Below are 18,461 nucleotides of genomic sequence, written 5' to 3'. Positions count from 1 at the left end.
AAAAAAATTTAAAAACAAAAAACGTTATATATAATTATTAAGGGTAAAAAGAGAGAGAAAAGGTGGTGGTAGAGAAGGAAAAGTGGCATGTTGTGGGGGCAATAGAACACATCCCCTTCCCATTAAGCTTCCTACTTCTGTGTGCCTTTCTCTTCTTCTTTGCTTTTACCACTGCATGTCCTCCACTTTTCCACCTCCTTTTCTCCTTCTCTTTCCTCCATTTCTACCTTACTTATAAAAACTCTCCACCCGTTCTTCGACAACTCATGAACGACCTATTAAATACAAAATTAAAAGTTTAAGGATACACTCGAACGTACAAAATCTGTGAGTTTACGTAGCTAAAACTATGGATTGCATGACATTATTTGTATTATTTAATACAAAGTATGTATTAGACTTCAAATTTAATGGGTTAATGTTAAATATAAGAATCAGTGCCCCACTCATTGGAGTTTGAAATTAGAAAGTAGACTGCAAATTTGCAGTTCAAAGTGAGGAAATTACCTTAATGCCCTTCGCCCTCTTTGGTTATTAAATACCCCTCTTCTCTTCTCCTAGCTCTTTCCTCACACACAAAAGTCTTGATATTATGAGAATGAGCTGCAATGGCTGCCGGATCCTTCGCAAAGGCTGCAGCCATGACTGTATTATCAGACCTTGTCTTCAATGGATCCCCTCCCCTGATTCTCAGGCCAACGCCACCATCTTTCTCGCCAAATTCTACGGTCGCGCCGGCCTCTTCAACCTCATCACTGCCGCTGCCGAGCACCTCCGCCCGGGTAATTCTCACTTTATCATAATTCCTTACCTATGATATCAAACCGTGTTAGAAATCACAGATCTTCACACTAGTATGGTATTATCCATTTTGATCATAAACTCTCATGACTTTGACGTGGACTTTTCCAAAAGGTCTCACTGTTTATATTCCTTAGTCATAAATCCATGATTCCTAACACGGTTTGATATTAAGAATCACGAATTTTCACAATGGTTCGATATTGTCCACTTTGAATATAAGCTCCCGTGGCTTTGATTTGGGCTTACCCAAAAGGCTTCGAACCAATGTAGATGTATTATTTACTTATAAACATCATTCCCTCCCTAGATTATGGAACGTGAACTCCCTTCCAACAATCTTGAACCAGTTTCTTAAATTTTTTGGATTAAAAAATTATGTAAAACAGTTAAATTTGTTGTTTTTTTGTTTACCCTAAAAAGATTACATTATATAAAGAATTAAAAATATATTCTTTATGAATATGTATGAGGAAATTCAAAATGTTGGTATGTAAAATTTATTTATTTTTATTTTTATTTTATTTAATGACATTGAAAGTTGTCTGTTTTTAGCTATTTTCAAGTCGTTGCTGTACGAGGCATGCGGCCGGATGGTGAATCCGGTCTACGGCTCCGTCGGATTGCTCTGCTCCGGCGACTGGGATAAGTGTCAGGCCGCCGTCGACGCCGTGTTGACCGGATCCATGATCGTCGAACCAGACGCGCCGCTGTCAAACACTAACCTTTCCCTTAAATGCTGCGACATTCGTCATGTTTGTAACGACACCAATTTGGCAGTTCCCGGCGAGCTTCACAAGGGCAAGACTCGGAACCGGTTCAAAAAGCCCGACAACCGGACCAAATCCAAACCCGGACCGGGTAATGAATTGGGAAGTGGGTCGAATGTGGAGGTGATAGAGATAGACCGAATGGCGGATGATTTGATGACGAACCGGAGAAAACCGGGTTGGGTTTTGAGAAATGGAATGTGGGTTGAGGAGGAGGATGTTGCGCTGGAGCTGACTCTTAATTCGGCTCAGTAATGGAAATTAAAAATGAAATTAAAATAATTAATTAGGAATTAGGGATGGAGTGTTGATTTCCTATGCATAAAGCAGTTATTAGTATTTACTGAGCTCTGCAATTTTCCGACTTTTTTTCTTCTTTTCTATTTATGTATAAATATATTGTAAAATAAAAAAAAAATAATAATAATAATAATAATAAATTTATATAATTTTAGTATACGAATTAATGAACCTTCGTCCATTTTTTGTTTATATTGTTGGAATTTTCTTCGAATTGGTCGAACCATTAGTCAAAAGTTTACGGGCCCGAATTAGCGATGGAATCTTTTTGGACCCAGCTTGTACTCACTATGGGCCTGAGATGTTGGGCTTGATGGGCCTGGTCCACTGCTAGGGATGAATTCATTTTGAGCCCAATAATGAGTTGGGGTTAGATTTTAGAGATGCTCATCCGACGGGTCGGGGATAGAGAAGGCTTCTCCATCCCGGTTACCTATTTCATTCTCTATTATTGTAAAAATTTTCATTTAATATGCATATATACACGGTTACCTATTATTGTAAATAGTAATCCTTCGCTAAAAATATGCATATATACACGTATATAGTACATCATAGTATTTAGTTTAAATATTATAATNATTTTTTTTTTTTTTTTTTTTTTTATATAGTAAAAAAATATATATATTATGTGTGTTGAAAATATATTTATATTAAACGGAATGGAGACAGGGACGAGGAATATAATCTTACTTACTCCTCCATTCCCGTCTAAATGGATCTCCTTCCCAACGGGAATCTCCTTCCCATTTGATGTGGTCCCCATGAAACCCTAATTCAAGGGTAAAATGAACCTCTCTAATCTAATTATCTAATTAGTAACTATTGACCTTCAAATGAGCAAATGGTTCTCTTTACTACCATCTCAATATTTTATTTGGACGAAAATGTCCCTAAATTAACACTAGTATGTTAGGAGAGAGGATATAATTTGTTGGTAAAATAATCTATTTTTTACCATTTACACTAATTACTATAAAACTAAACAGAAAGATAAAAATTTGTCGGAATCATTAAGTGCAAAATTATAAAAAAATTGTCCGAATCATTAAGTACAAAAATCTAATTTAAATCTAAGACATATCTAAGACATAAGATGTTACAGTAACTTTCACGGATAATGCTTTATTAAACCGTTCTAGGAAACAAAAGAGAAGTATGATTTTCATGATTTTCCAATGAATATAATGACCTTAACTTAGATTAAAGGCATTATTGTTTAGATTATTGGTACAAAAATCAAGATTAAATTAAGAACTTGCACAAATTTGAAATAATATATATATGTGATGTTAATAATTAAGCATTAATTAAACAAAGGGAAAGGTGGCGGCGCAAAGCAAGAGGATCTCTTCACAAACCTCCCTTTCATTCTCGGTCTCTTCTCTGCGTTCAGTTTCCGAACTTCATATCTTATTTTCTTTGCAAATAATCTCGTCCTTCTCTTCTCTCTGTATCTCGACACTCTTGCTTCTCTCTCTCCTTCAACTCCGGCCGCCGCTTGTCGCCTGATTCCGCCGCCAACCTCCCCGTAAGCCTGATAATAATGTCCACTCTCACACATACCCTTCATAAAACCACACAAATCACTTTCAGAGACAGAGCATTTATTATACATATAACATTCTTAAACAGCAACATGAGACATTAAATTTCATAGGACACAGAGAAAAAGAGGAGGCAACATACCATGTAGTCCGGCCAGTAATAATCGAGATCGACATTCGGCCGTTCACCGGATGTCCATGGTGTTCCTCTGCTCCCCCATGCTATTATCACTGCTTCACTATCCAAACTCAATGATACTTTCTTTTTGTTTCTTGCAATCTTCGTCTCTTCTTCTACCTCGAATTCACGGTTCTTCGCCAATGCCATGACTTCGACAATCGTCTTCTCTTCCTTATCGCACGATGGATTGTCGCTGAAGTCCATAAAGTTTAGATCAAATGGCTCCCTCATTGGATCGGTCTCAACGCCGAGCATCATCGGAGTTAATTCCTCTATCTCATCTGGTTCAATCTTAATAACTTCGCAGCTGTTGAAAGAGCTATCATCCTTCGTCGTCCAGTCGTCTTGGGAAGCCCCCAGCCCCAGTTCTTCCATGTCAAAGCACTCAGTATCAAGTGAGTTACCCAACAAACTTTCAACATCAGCTGCAAATTCAGCAGGATCCATATCGTACGAGAGATACCCATTTGAATTTTCCTTTTCCCCAACAAAACTAGCCAAATCACCAACATTTGAATCGGCTCCCAAAACAGGAACCCGATGAAGAAAGAGCTGTTCCTGATCTTCAGTTTCTTCTTTAGCATTCACCTCCGGTACCTGAGGAGATGGCTTCCTTGCCAGAGCAGCCTTTCCCATTCGAGGCGACCGAGGCTTTCTAGTGAAGCCCTGATGCCATGAGGCAGCAGAGGACTTATCTGAGGAGGGTCTGAAAGAGGCAGTTTGAAGACGAACACGCTCGTGCCTACGAGCCAAGGAATTGGCGGAGTGAACCAAAGCATCACAAGCTTGGCACAGAAAAGCATCATCGGCGGCACAGTACCACCGAGCCCGCTTGCTGATACAGCTATCGCAGGCTCTGGCAGTCTTACCACCCTCTGCTGTTTTCTCCACACTTTTCCTCGTCGTCATTGAATTCAATTAACCAGAAAGGTGAGAGAATCTGAGTTTGTATCAAAGACTCAACTTGCAGGTTTCAAATTGGACACTGTTCATAAAGCTGGAGTCTGATATTTTCTAGTTCGTCTATTTTTTATAAGTATTAGGGACAAGCTATTTCAAAAAGACGCCATCGAGGGGCCAAGGGAATGGCCCACAGACTGCGCTTTTCCAGTTAAATTCACAGCAGAGAAGGGTCTGGATTGGAGAGGAATTGCACTTTTGGGCACTTCTTTTATTTACAAAAGAACTTGCAGTGGGTGGGTTCACACAAGGGCCTTATCCACATTTTCATTGGTCGAGGGATTGAAGTTCATCCAAAGGCTCGTTTTCTGATTGGCCGCGTAAATTTGTGGGGCATCCTAATTAAGACGGATGAGGAAAAGTACGAAACCAACCCATCACTCAACTTTCTAGTTGTGAGAAGGGACACTTCTATTTTTGGTTCAACTAAAAGTTAAGATTGCAGTAGGACCCCCATCCTAATTGCATTATCCATTGCCTTCTGTCTCATCCCATACTTTTTATTCTTTCCCAGAAAAAAGAAGATTTTCTCAGCCCAGCTCGACATGCCCAAATCAGTCAATCTATATATATGTGCACACTTGCAGGTATTTTATATCCAACTAAGATTGGGAGTATTGGGAGAAATTCTATATCTATATCTATATCTATATCTATATATATATATATATATATATCCTAATCCAGTAAGGCATTGGAACTCTGTCGGTTTTTATGTTTCTGCTCGTGAACATCCAAGCTCTACCACAGCATCCAAAGTTAGCATTATCCAGACTCTCTAGGATCTTTATCATTTTTTCCTAAATAAAATATAAAAATGTGCTCTCAAAATGTAATAGTTTTTTTTTTCCTCAATAGTATTTGAAGATTGTGATGAACAGAGAACATGCCTATTTTATTCAACAAGTCTTGCAAGTTTGATACAGTAACAATCTATAAAGTGGGTAAAAGTATGTTGAAGTACAAACAGTAACACCTCAATCTAGTAGTTTATAAAATAAAGGTTAAAAATTATTGCAAAGAAAGTAGTTTGAAGGTTCTGACTAACTTGCCTCTCGCTTTAATATAATCTTTTACGTTCATTCAACAATCACATGCAGCTACAGACAGTTGACTTATCTGCTGTCACTAATGAGGGCTTTCTTTCAAAACCTTTGATACCGCTCGGATGGTTGATGGTGTTGTTCGACAACAGCCACCAATGAATTTGGCTCCCAAATCACGCCATCTTGAACTAAGTGATTCAAATTTGTCATCACCAAAACAATTTGATGGCTGCCAAAAAAATAGAGCATTACATTAGTTATAGTCTTCTGGAAATATCACAATGTAGGCCCACAAGCCAAGAAAATATCAAAGTGGGGGTGGGGAAAATCATTTGACTCACCAGCCATTTCTTGGCTCTACCATCCCATACCTCGCCACTATTAGGATAAACAACTATGGGCTTGTCTGTTAACTGAAGGGAATATTATGGTGTCAAAACCAGTGAACACGAAAACAATATCAAATCAGCAGGGAGAGATTTGGTTCCTACCTCTTTGAACTTACAAATGAGAGCTTCAATAAAATGAGGAGGTGTACAGTTTATTCCAACTGCATTTACTTTGTCACTTTTATTAATAGCCTGAAGACACTCCTCAAAGCTCTCTCCAGATGGGGCATTCTCACCATCTACGGAGCTAAAGCAGATCCAAGATGGAATTTGGACGTTTTCTTCTTCGAGCAACTCCACACAGGCCTAATTTTTTGAGTTAGATAAGAAAGGGAGGGGGGAATAGAGGTAAGTTTGGTTGGAAACAAGATTACCAAGAGGAGAGAAAATAATGAAAATTGGAAAATCAATTGAAACAAATGTCCTCACATGCTCATGACAGCAAAAAAAGAAAAAAGAAAAAAAAAAACCCTTCAACATTAGTATGTTGTGACAATCGGGACCAACTAAATTAAGTGTTGTAATTCTAGTTTGAGAATTAAATAGAATATCTGAAAGTAAAATAAGCAAATTGGAATAAGTTTAAAAAAAAAAGGTTTGAACCACATTTAAATTATAAAAAGATATTCTTCATAAAGAAGACAACAAATTCAGAAGTTAACGATTTGAAACCAGATCATGCAATGGATGCCCCATTGGCGTGGCGATGCCATGCCAATTGTCAAATTGTCTTGATCCCTTGAAATGAACAACTTGTAAATTCAGACGAACAGATTTAAAAATATACTTAATTTGCTTCCTCAGATATTTTATGACTTAGATCAAACCATAAGAATATAAGTTGCAGTGAAATCATCAGGACGGCATTAGAGTGAGTCTAGTATTATTAAACCACAGTTTAGATGATATAACAAGTGTTAACAACAAACAAACCTGGGCTTCAAGTTTATTGGGAATAGTCTCAAATGCAAGCAAATCTGGGCTTGCACCGACAAGAATCTGCAATCGGCGTCGATGAAAATCCTTCAGCGTATCCACATCCACATCTGGTCCATAATGCCCACTGATTGGGCGGGGGTAATATATTTAGTTCGAAAGCCATACATTTACAAACTCCTTATTTCAATATTCAATGTGTCAGTCACCTGTACTCCGAGCCATCAGCAAGATAAGCACCATAGCTTCCAATGGATGCTGCAACCAAAGCCCTATTGTAATTATGCCCTGGGTTACTCTTCACAGAATCCCAGAAGCTATCCCGAGCTTCCACGGCCAATTTAACACTCCTTTCTAAGAGCAACTCCCCTTCTTCTGCTGACAGACCCTTTGATAAAAACCCAGGAATGGTGGCCTGAATAGAATAAAATGCATGACAAGATAGAGTAAGTGAATACTGGTACATATTGTTAGTAATGCATGACAAGAAAGAGTAAGTGACTACTGCTAATACCGGTTCCATTTTGGTTCATCATTTCACGACAGGATAGAAATGCTAGTTTGGAACCCCATGCATTCTACTAATTAGCCTTAAAATAACTAAATAACATCATCGATGTTTAAACAAACCACAGTACAACGTTTTAAACAAAAAGGTACTGCAAAAGCCGTCATAAACTGCATTGTACGAAACTATTCATGTTTACAGTCGATAAAACAGTAAAGAAAGCTCAATCCATTCGCACTACAAACCTGATAAGAGGAAGAAACCAAAATATCTGCTCCAGCCTCCAAATACTCCAAATGGACCTACACATTCAATCGAATCAATAATCGCCGACGAAATCGTGATCCACCTACAANAAAAAAAAAAAAAAAAAAAAAAAAAAAAAAAAAAAAAAAAAAACAGAGACGGTGCGAGAGAACCTTCTTAATTAGGTCGGGATCTTTAACGAGGCAAACAGCACTCCAAAGTGAATCGTTAAAGACAGCGCCGTGTTTCTCAAGTTGCGTGGCCAAACCTCCATCAATGACCGCACAACCTCCTGCGTTCTGTATCAGATCATCCAACAATGTCGTCGCCTTCTTCATCCCCATCTTCTTCTTCTTCGTTCCTTCGATCTTCGATACGCAATAACCGCCGGCGATCAAGGAGAAACGGATTGCGCGACAAACCGAATATGGATATTGTCGCTATGTCTCTCGAGTCTGAACGTGGACGCCTTTGCTCTCAGATTCTCGCTTTCTAAGACTTCTGCGCGCCAATATCCCTCCTTTGTAGCCCTCGGGGGTTGGTGGAGATTGAAACCCAAATCCAATTCCCATTTTTTCTATTATTTATATTGATGGGCCCAAGCCCATCCACTATGTCAAATTATCAAAGTACCCTCAACATATCCATATTCTCATATTTGCCCTTTTATATTTAATTATTTAATTATTTATTCATGTTTTTGAAAATGGATTATATTAATTTTAAAATAAATAATATTAGATGAGTTCCAACATAAATTTCATTAATTACTACCGAACACATAAGTAAAGGATTATTTTGAAATATATAATTATTATAAGGGTAGTATTGGAAATTACTTAAAATAAAAGGGTATTTATGGTATATTTTACCTAAATTCATGAAAATGACCAGAGAGCCCTTCCTTATAAGTCATATCAATAAATTTTAAAATAAATATTATTAAAGTGAATGTTGCATTTGATTAATTGAATGAGTAACAAATGGGTCGTAAAGATAAATATTAAAAATTACTTATAATTATTTATGACAAGTTTAATTTTTATAAATTAATAATAAAGTAATTTTTTTATATTTATATCTAGACGTGAACGTAATATTTGATTAAAAAAAATAGCCCAACAAACAAATAAATAAATAATATACCGAAAATTAAGGATGATTTGCATCAGATTGTCATCTCGGTTTCCAATAACACGATTCATGCGTCATGATGTCATCCCATGTCTCAGAATGCATCGACCATCTTGACTTGCTTGGACACATCCATTGGGAACATACCCATGTGTTGATCATTTCATTGGGACATTCCAAACATCCATTCACTTGGGTTCTATCGAGTATCGGGCTCTCCTGTATCCATGCTAAACCATTTACGGTATACGTTATGGATAGAGGATGCATAATCCAGCCTCCAACACATGGGTTGGGGCGCAATACCACCATACCCCTGTCGTTTGGTATTGTCTTTGAAATACCCTTTTCAAAGGAAGACGCTGAGACGCTCACCTACGCTATGACACACACATGTACTACACAGTCTCTAATGCGTAGGAATAGTGGATAGCTAACACCGCGTACAAAATGGAGGAATATTAAAAGAATAAGGGAGGAGAGCTACTAATAGAATTACCTAACTCACACCTACCCTGTAGTAAATTAGTGAAGAGTCAAAATCCCCAATTGATTGACATCAATAATAGACTAAATTATAAAAACTACCATAAAAACTTTACAGTAGTTTAAAAATAAACGTTTATATTATTTTAAAATTTATAATATTATTCTTACAATTTCATAAACATTTCAAAACTACAAGTAGAAGAGCTAAAGATGGCAGTGGGGCAAGAGAAATTAGGGATGCACTCCCTATCTCTATTCCCGAGGAGATTTTACATCTATTTCCTTACCTCATTCACCATTTTCAAGTGTCGAGTTTGAGGAATCTTCGTTCAGGGCTCAAGTCCCATCAAGAAAAAGTCGTCAAAGAATCTCAGTTCGGGTAGACAAATCCTCCAAGTTCTCGACCCACCTCGAGGGAGGATCCAAAAAGGATCCTTAGTTTGACCCCATACCACATCGAACAATATTAGCTAAAACAATAAAGGTCTTGGTGTGCTCGGACAAGATAGGAAAACATTAACTATTAGGACCAGAGTTAGTCCAAGTCATCAACGACCCGATAAATTTTTTTATTTGAAAAAAAAGAAAAAAAAAAAAAACAGCTTCCCACAAAATAGGGCAATTCAAAGGCTGAAATTCAACAAGACAGACACCAAATACATAGCTGTCTCTTCCAGCAAAGCCATTAAATTCTCAAGCAATGTCTTTACCAATTGGTACGTGTGCCACAGCCTTGGTGGTTGAGCACTTATCATTAATTAAAAATAAAAAATAAAAAAAATAAATAAAACAAATTACCTACTCCCATAAATAATGATATAATGTGAAATAACTTGTGCCACTTTGGCTATGAAATAAATGCATATGTTTTTATGTACCCAAACTTTTGGAGTCCTTTACCTTTCAATTCTACCCGCATTTTTTGCATATGAAATCGACCCTAGTATATGTCGGGTTAATAATGCATTATACCTATGATAGCAATTAGGTCTGTCCATTTTGACCTTTGCCCTAGCTCCATCGGTAGTCCTAATGTTACAGTGCTAAAAAGGTCCGTGATTGCTTTCATGTGTTTATTCAATGTGTACCGAAGATGGACGTAGATGTCATATCTTGATGGATTCTTGACTTCCTAGAGCCGTATAATCTCTGATATATACATGTCTTGGTTTTGGATTTTTTGTTGTTGTATAGTTCGAGTTGTTGGATCTGAGATTTCACATCGGTTGAAGAGGACAGTGAATCATTCTTTATAAGGGTGTGTTTTAAAAACCTTCCGTGGAAGCTCGAAAAGCAAAATCTAAAGAGAACAATATCTACTAGCAATAGGGTTGAGCTATTACAGATTGAATCTCGTGATCATTTATTTTGGGTGTTTTTTAGCGACGATGTTTGTTGGGGTCGTTTCTCTTATAGATTTCATATCGGTCTAATCAGTTGATTAAATGGGTCATATTAACAGTAGCATATGTCATAGCCGTCAATTTGGAGGGATTGAGTCATTTCTCTCCCTCGAACTATCTTGTATATTATCTAGTTGACGAGCGGTGCTTTACCTCCTTCCTCGTTAAGTGTTCCTTCAGGGGATCTCTCTTTTTTTTTTTTTCGTGTCTTGACCTCGGGTTGTGAGCTTTAATAACATACCTCGTTTCTCATTAAATTATGGGCCCTCCTAATGAAACATGCCCTTAATAAGCAATTTTGTAACTTTAAAAGGACTTATTTGAAAACAAAGATATGTAGTTGGGTGTTACATTAAATATTTAATCTGTTTTATGGTTGTAGAACTACATTTTGTTGCCAACTTGCCGATTGATTGGGATAGAAAGCTCGAGATTTTAATTTTCGTGAAAACGTTTGAGGTCAGCCAGCTTAGATGCTCGGAAATACAAAAAGTTGCTTTTTATCATTAAAGTTTTTTAAAAAAAAGTATTAATAATTTATTTATGTAATATATAAAAATTAAAAATAACGAGAAAATCAACTTAATCTCGTTAAAAAATGCATTCTTAAAATACTAAACTAATAATCGTAGAATCCTAAATTTTTATAAAAAATTAAAAAAATTAAAAAAAATTAAAATTAAAAAATAGTTTAAATTGGTTTATTTAATTAGGAACCGTTAAAATTTAATTAATAGTTTAGGGGTTTAAATGATATTATTGATATTAATTGATTTTATTTTCTAAAAATAAATATAACCTAACAATTTTGTGTTTAAAATTCGGAAAAGAAATTAAAAAAAAAATTATCTAACACATTTTTTCTGAAATATAGATTTAAGGGTATTTTGGTAAATATAGGCTAGATTAAGGGCATTATTCATTTTTTAATTATAGATTAAATTAAGGATATTTTTATTTTTTTTAGTTTAATGGTATATATTTAAAGATATTTTAAAAATATAATATAATTGGTTTTCAAATATTTTTAAAATATATATATATTAAAAGGGCAGCTTATTAAATTAATGTGCGTAAATATCCAAATTTATAATAATTAATGTGTCATTAAAAGTGATCAAAATGTAAATAAAAAATAAATTAATTTCGTTTTCAGTCACGTGGGTGGATGTTATTAACTATAAAATATTAAACCATCCTATTTATTAATTAAATCCTCATTTATTAGTTATTAATTAGTTATTATTATTATTATTATTATTAAAGCCGATAGTACTTATCTCTTTAAATAGAAATTCCTAAATATATTTTTTAAATAAAATAATTAGAAAAAATCTAAAACAAATTAATCTGCACATTACCAGAAATTCAATACAAACACAAATATTTCATATATTCAAATCCATTCGGATTCAGACGAAAAAAATTGTAAAAAAGAACAGATAAAATGAGAGTTTCATTTAATTTGATACATCACAGGAAGCAAATTCGCAGATTATAGTGTTTTTTATTTCTTTTTTTCTTTTAATTTGTGTTATTTTCTTTGAGATTTCCGCCATTTTTAGAGCTTGACGACTTCAGGGATATGAACTGGATACCTATCGATGCAGTCATCCCACGGACCATCTAACGGCGTTTTGATTGTTCTGTTGCATTTCCAAACGGCGCTGTTGCATTTGAATCCACTTCCGAACGCGATTTGCCAGATTCTGTCCCCTTTCTTCATCCTTCCTTTTGATTCGATGTACGACAGTTCGTACCAGAGAGAAGACGACGACGTATTGCCCCATCGGTGAAGCGTCATTCTGGAAGCTTCCACGTGCTCCGATGACAGCTGGAGATTCTTCTGGAGTTCGTCGATAACCGCCCGACCACCGGCGTGGATGCAGAAATGCTCGAATGCTTGCTTGAAATCCGGGATGTACGGCTTCCATTTTGGGTTGAAGATTTTCCGGGCGATGAGAGTTAGAAGGAAAAGTAACTGCTCCGACGCCGGTAGAACTAGTGGTCCGATGGTTGTGATGTTGGATTTCAAAGCTTCTCCGGCTATGGCCATGAGATCCTTGGAGAGTGAAATTCCGACTTTGCCCTCTTTGTCTTGTTCCTCGAATACGCATCTGAACGCCTTGTCGTCCGCTCCTTTATGAGTGCGTACGACATGAACTAAACGGTATTTGGAACGGCGGCGCTCAGAGCGGCGGTTTGAGAGGAGAATCGCGGCGCCGCCCATACGGAAAAGGCAATTAGGGAGAAGCATAGCTCGCTCGTTTCCTTGGTAATAATTAGGCGTAATGATTTCGGTACTAACCACGACGGCGTTTGAATTCGGATGAACTTGAAGCAAATCGCGAGCTAAATCAATGGAAATCAGCCCGGCGCTGCAACCCATACCGGAGAGATTAAAGCTCTTGATATTACTCCGGAGTTTGTATTTATTAATCACCATAGCCGACAGCGACGGCGTCGGCGAAAACAAGCTGCAATTCACGATTAAAATATCGATGTCTTTTGGCTTCAGCTCTGTTTTCTGAAACAGAGCATCCATGGCGGAGAAAATCACGAGCTCTGCTTCACCTCTGGCGGCGTCCATGGTGGGTTTAGGCGGGATGTAATGAATGGCCGGCGGCAAGCAGGTCTCCTCGCCGAGGCCGGAGCGTTCGAGAATCCTCATCTGAAACTCGACGCTCTTAGGGTTGTTGGGGAGGATGAGGCGAGAGTGCTCCATGAAAGTGGAGAAGGGGACTCTGCAAGTGACCGGTGGTTTGAAGCAGGCGTAGTCGACGAGGAAGATGGTTCGGGGTTTGGACATGAAGTAGACGGTGGCGGCGAAGATGATGAAGAAGGCGGAGCAGAGGATTTGGATGAGGTCGAAGTGGAGGGATGTCCAGAGGGTGAGAAGGCCGTCGGGGCCTAGCCGGAGAATCTCGACGGAGATGGCGGTGATGATGGGGATTAGCGTGAGAGTTATAATGTGGTTGACTAGGTACTGGTAGCCGAGCTTGACGTACTTGAGCTTGACGGAGGTGGAGAATTCCGGCGACATGGGAGGCATTTTGAAGAGAGGGAGAGAGAAATGGCGGTGGCGATGGAAGGAAGACGATGAGGGATATAAAGAGGAGCAGGCGGAGGAGGCAGATGAGGCGATTAAATGAAGGACTTCACGTCACTCAACGCCCACTTAACTTTTATATTTAATCTAACTTTTATACAAATAAATATTAAAAATAATTCAAATATCTCGAACATATTTAAAATTTAATTTTAAAATTTCACATTCCTTGGAGAGGAGAATGACAATTACTTACTTACAAGAAATCTGAAAACTCTCCCTTATAGACGCTTTTTAAAATTAAAATTACGTAACAAACTAAAGCAGACAATATTTGTTAGTGGTAGGCGTGAATTGTTACGTTAATAGAATGTCTCGTGAAGATTTATCGAGGTTACGAGGGGAAGGAGAGAGCGATACCCAATGCATTCTTCAGATGAGTTGGGAGCTAGGGCAGCCCGCCAAATCTATTTTTCGTTCAACAAAGGTCTGACGTTGTGTGTATATATATACACTTTGATTTTGTTCCCTCGTAAGGCTTCGAGATAGCGTATAAGCAAAAAGAGGATCAAGAACTAATGACATGAAAATGCTAATATAATTTCATAAAAATAAATAATATTTATGTTTGTTTTTTTAATAATTTTATTTGATTTGTTAATTTTAAATTATTAATTAAATGAGAGAGACCTACTAGCATTTTCATATATTCATAAATTTAATATTAAGGTTAAATTAATAAAAATAAATATTCATAAATTTTATATTTTATTTAAATATACTCATAAATTTTTAAAGTTTCAATAATATCTAAAAAGAAAAAAAATAAAAAAATAAACAAAATATCGAGTATTTTTGAAATTTTTTAAAAAATTTTCATTTATTATCTAAACTTTTGAAAATTGACCCGTATGTATTTTTATCGATTTAACCTAATTTAATAAATATAATTATTAAACAAAAATACATTTAAACTTTGTCCTTTATTTCAAAATTCTTAACATTCTTTTAAAAGCTGCAATATTATTTTTTTATTTTTTATAAACATTTTAAAACTATATTTGAAATAGAAATTAAAAGACATAAAATGAGTATTTTAATTATTTTTAACGAAATAAAATTGATATATATATATATATATATATATATATATATATATATATATATATTTTTTTTTTTTTTTTTAAACTAACATTGTCGCTGTATTGAAAGCTCTTATGTATTAATTAATTAGTTGCGGCTTATCCTAATTAATGCCTATCATCTTTTTCCCTTTTTTTTTCCTTTTTTTCTGTTAGTTTTAGCCTCCATTATTAATGGCGCAACATTAATGACGTAATATAGGGTTCATTTGAATGTTTATTATATACCAGTACAAAAAATTGTTAGTATTTTGTTTCAGAGATATCCTTCAACTTTTGTTAGTGTTTTAGAGAATGCCCTCGAACTATAAAATTTTTATTAATACCATTTAACCTTTTAAAATAGGTTCAAAAATACCCGTAAATAATATGTCTAAAAAATAAGTATAAAATTTTAAAAGTAGCATTAACACATTTTACTTTTGTAAAAAAAATTATTACCATCAATATACAGACCCCTCCTAAATTATATCCAAACTTTTTAATATTATTTTTGAAAATTTTGAACGGTGGTAAATGTAATTTTGAACATTAAAAAAAAAATCATAGTTTTTGAAGTTTTAAAAAAAGTTTAGGGCACTAACGAAAATTTTGAAAATTTAAGGGTATTGTTTTAAATTTTTTGAAAGTTCAAGGGTATTTTTGAAATAGAGGGTTAACGGTTTTCCTACAAAACTAGCCGTACGAGTATTTTTTTAACTTTTTTTAAAGTTTAAGAGTATTATTGAAAATTCCCAACAAAATTAATATTATACAAATTCATTTATCTATTTATATAAAATATTTTTAAATTTTAAATTAAGCTTGGACTATATGCTTCAAATTTAACAAATTATCGTTTGAATTTTAAAATTTACTTTAAAAAATATTATTAATTTTTTTATTAAAATAATATAAAAATTGACGTGACATCTAATAAAAAATTAGAAAGCGTACGTAGCATCATTAACGTAATTATTATTCTAAATTATGATTTATCTCTATTCCTTAATTATTTCTTTTACTTATCGAAGATTTAATAATCTTTATTTTTTCTAAACGATAATAATTTTCTTAACCATAAAATAGGGCTAAAAATGATCTATTTTTCTAATTGGGTGACGTTAAAATATATATACTATATTATTTTTATTCGATATAAATAGCTTTGATTATAATATTTTAGCTCAAACACTAATTGATGGTTTGAAATTAGTGAAATATATATTAAATATTTTTTTTTACAATAATATTAAAGAAATAAATTTTGCAAGGTGAATATTAAATATTTATTTAGAATAATATTTTTATTTTAAAAAAATGTGTGTCTATTGTCGTCTTCCTGATAAATTTCGAGAGACATTGAAAATGCTTCGACTATAACTACTCACCAATATTAATTTTGAATATTTAATTATATTATGAAAAAATGTTGAGTATATTTGATTAAATATTGTATGTATATAAATGGAGAAGTAGAACAATTTGATAAGCGCCTATGTGATATTAAATGTAACCGAACCGATAATTATTGGTTTGGATTTGGGAAAAACAGAGAATTGTTGGTTCGGTGTGTTCGATTTTTGTTTGAAAAATGTACCAAAAATATCAAATAAATTCGAAGTTTATAAATATAGTTAAATTTTGAAGTTTATGTGATTTATTTTATTTTAAAAATATTTATTAATTTATTCAACGATATTTTCATCCAGTATTAATTTCGTATGTGAAATTATTTAGAATTTAAAAGCTCATTGGACAAGAAAAATTAAAATTTGTATTTTTTTTATAAAGTTTACCTTCAATTTTATATTTAATTGAATATTTTCTGTTGTTGTGTTAATTAATTATAATTAAAACTTTATATAATTTAAAACGTATTATTTATAGAAATTAAAAAATCTAATTGGTTAAAATTGTTTTGAAAATTTGACTTAATAAAATGAATTTAACTAACAATAATTAATTATTTAAGAAAAAAAAATGAAGGTAAAGAAGTTTAATTTTAATTGGTTTAAATGTTTTATAATTGTATTTATTTATATACAAGTATAACAACATTGTTAGATGATGAAAGTCGCATCGGCTAATTTAGGAAATAATCATGAGTTTATAATCAATGAATATTCTCCCCATTAGCATGAGAGCTTATGTTCAAAGTAGACAATATCATACCATTGTAGAGAGTCGTGTTCGTCTGACAACCATCATATATTCGATTTTTCTATATCTTATTTCAGACAAAAATTCAGAAATTTATTAATTTATCAGACTCACTATTTGAATTTAGAGACTTATTTTTAATGGTTAAAAATATATTTCATTTAACTGTGAGAATGACCGTTGGTCTTTGATGTGCATAATTCGGTAATAAATTTTCTTCTGAAAGCAATATTTACAACCGTCGACAGAAGTGGACACGTGTTGAGATCACGTGTCGTACAGCCAAACAATAAACGGAAAGTTTTTAAAAAAAAAAAAAAAGAAAAAAAAAAAAAGGAGGAATTCGTTTGTTGGTTATGAAAAATTTAATACAATAGAGCTGGAAAGAGACGTGGCGTAAGATGGTTGGTCCACGTGGGAAAAGCAATAAATAAAAGATTCATAATTTGGAGGAGTTGGACCAACCAGCGCCCAACTACCAACCCGACCCGAAAGCTCATCCCGTAGCTCCAGAGTTGAACGCAATTTTGGGCATTAAATATTTAATTATTGCTGTAATTACTGCCTCTCAACCCCAATCAATCAATTCTTTCCTATGCCATACTCAGTACTCACTGCCCTTTATTATTTTATTTTTTCTAATTATAATTTTTGTTAATGAATTTTCAATTCAATCTTATAATTAAATATACCCATATGTGAATGATTTTATAATTAACACATTATTTTAAATTGACAATTTGAGAACATTTATCATTATATTATTATGAAAAAAAAAGTTTTTGTACTTTAAAATGTATCTAATTAATTTTAGATATCGATCTACATATATATAAATAGCATGATAGATAAACTTAAGGTAGAGATTAAAGCTTCAAATTCAAGTTGTCACATATTCAAGACCGGTGAATATTACTCAAAATATTGATCTTTTACGAGGAATGCAATTTTTATTACTCTTTAAATGCAATTTTTACGACTCTTTAAATGCAATATAATGGATCATATAATTCTATCAAAATTCGGTTGATATTTCCTTTCAAAAAGCTAAAAGGCCAATGTTTTTGTAAGATAAATGTGTTCCATGCATACAATACATGCAAATGAATGAATTTTATGTAATCGAATGAATTTTCAAAAACATTAAGCAAAGGCACTGCTAGAGAATGAACAGAGTTTAATGTCACGGTTATGCTTGTGTAACACTAAGCACACAAATAAACCAAAAGCCAAAATTATGTGCGTAAAAAATGTGTTGAACTAAACCATTTTCATTAGAACATATTCACACTCAAAAAAAATTTTAGCTCTTGGACACAATCAAGTCTAAGCTAATTTGAATATTTAAGAGTTCTCAACAAAACAAAACAAAAAAAAAACAAAAAACAAAAAAAAAAAAAAAAAAAAAAAAAAAAAAA

At 34.0% G+C, this 18,461-nt stretch overlaps 4 protein-coding genes across 4 annotated transcripts; 1 reads left to right on the top strand and 3 right to left on the bottom strand.

The window, feature by feature from the left end:
- The first annotated feature begins 483 nt into the window (after positions 1–483).
- On the top strand, positions 484–1,935 carry LOC111801980 (LOB domain-containing protein 42-like). The gene is made up of 2 exons (XM_023686232.1): positions 484–782; positions 1,357–1,935. The coding sequence occupies exons 1-2, from the start codon at positions 593–595 to the stop codon at positions 1,824–1,826; spliced, it is 660 nt and encodes a 219-aa protein (XP_023542000.1). The 5' UTR covers positions 484–592; the 3' UTR covers positions 1,827–1,935.
- Positions 1,936–3,012: 1,077 nt separating this feature from the next.
- Positions 3,013–5,328, bottom strand: LOC111801348 (zinc finger protein CONSTANS-LIKE 16-like). Its single transcript, XM_023685309.1, has 2 exons — positions 3,561–5,328; positions 3,013–3,438 (listed from the first exon to the last, which is right to left on the bottom strand). Exons 1-2 carry the CDS (start codon positions 4,506–4,508, stop codon positions 3,178–3,180), a joined length of 1,209 nt encoding a protein of 402 aa, XP_023541077.1. The 5' UTR covers positions 4,509–5,328; the 3' UTR covers positions 3,013–3,177.
- A 105-nt stretch (positions 5,329–5,433) lies between these two features.
- Positions 5,434–8,222, bottom strand: LOC111801349 (homocysteine S-methyltransferase 1-like). The gene is made up of 7 exons (XM_023685310.1): positions 7,858–8,222; positions 7,684–7,740; positions 7,140–7,345; positions 6,928–7,057; positions 6,097–6,300; positions 5,947–6,018; positions 5,434–5,834 (listed from the first exon to the last, which is right to left on the bottom strand). Exons 1-7 carry the CDS (start codon positions 8,026–8,028, stop codon positions 5,688–5,690), a joined length of 987 nt encoding a protein of 328 aa, XP_023541078.1. The 5' UTR covers positions 8,029–8,222; the 3' UTR covers positions 5,434–5,687.
- A 3,824-nt stretch (positions 8,223–12,046) lies between these two features.
- On the bottom strand, positions 12,047–13,855 carry LOC111801556 (3-ketoacyl-CoA synthase 6). Its single transcript, XM_023685585.1, has one exon. The coding sequence runs from the start codon at positions 13,760–13,762 to the stop codon at positions 12,272–12,274; it is 1,491 nt and encodes a 496-aa protein (XP_023541353.1). The 5' UTR covers positions 13,763–13,855; the 3' UTR covers positions 12,047–12,271.
- Between the last annotated feature and the right edge of the window lie 4,606 nt (positions 13,856–18,461).

This window comes from Cucurbita pepo, chromosome LG09 (assembly GCF_002806865.2).
Source record: "Cucurbita pepo subsp. pepo cultivar mu-cu-16 chromosome LG09, ASM280686v2, whole genome shotgun sequence".
In the NCBI taxonomy this organism is placed as follows: Eukaryota; Viridiplantae; Streptophyta; class Magnoliopsida; order Cucurbitales; family Cucurbitaceae; genus Cucurbita; species Cucurbita pepo.
This window is presented reverse-complemented; position numbering and strand designations above follow the sequence as displayed.